This window comes from Penaeus monodon, chromosome 34 (assembly GCF_015228065.2).
Source record: "Penaeus monodon isolate SGIC_2016 chromosome 34, NSTDA_Pmon_1, whole genome shotgun sequence".
NCBI lineage: Eukaryota > Metazoa > Arthropoda > Malacostraca > Decapoda > Penaeidae > Penaeus > Penaeus monodon.
The window spans coordinates 2,074,084-2,074,584 of NC_051419.1; the positions used below are offsets into that span (position 1 = coordinate 2,074,084).

Below are 501 nucleotides of genomic sequence, written 5' to 3' on the forward strand. Positions count from 1 at the left end.
CGAAACTGCAAAGAAACCAACGATCGTCTCACCTTGATCCTGACCTCCCCCTTCTGCGGCGGCGCGACCTCGACCTCCTCAATGCTCAGCGGCTTCTGCTTCTCCCATGCAATTGCAGCCTTGCACTTGATCACCTGAAATAGAAGGAAATGTCTAATCATTCATTTCTTAAACATTGGAATATGTAAGAAAACGATGATACGAAGGTAATGTAATTTATTCGTGTCTAAAGTCCATTTTGATTAGATGTTTAGGAATCCATTTTCATTGGAGTTTTGAAAGGTGTTTGTGCATCCAAATTCAGTCCCTAAATGATATCTTATTTCATTTTTTATGACGCATTCCCATGATTTCAAGTTTATTTCTAACACGAATGATTTGAATGATTTAATTACTCAGAAATACGTGTAATTGAATTGAATTTTTTTTTTTTTAAACAGCGCCCTAGAAGGAGCTTTATGAAAATAGTTGCAATTTAACAGATAATTAAATGAACGAACG

At 36.3% G+C, this 501-nt stretch overlaps 1 protein-coding gene across 1 annotated transcript in view; it reads right to left on the reverse strand.

Annotated features, from left to right (window-relative positions):
* Positions 1–501, reverse strand: part of LOC119594516 (alcohol dehydrogenase class-3-like) — a gene marked incomplete at its 3' end in the record, with an annotated part of 11,191 nt that overhangs the window by 9,799 nt on the left and 891 nt on the right. The window contains 1 exon segment of the mRNA XM_037943546.1: positions 33–134. Within this exon segment, the coding sequence (XP_037799474.1) occupies positions 33–134 (102 nt within the window).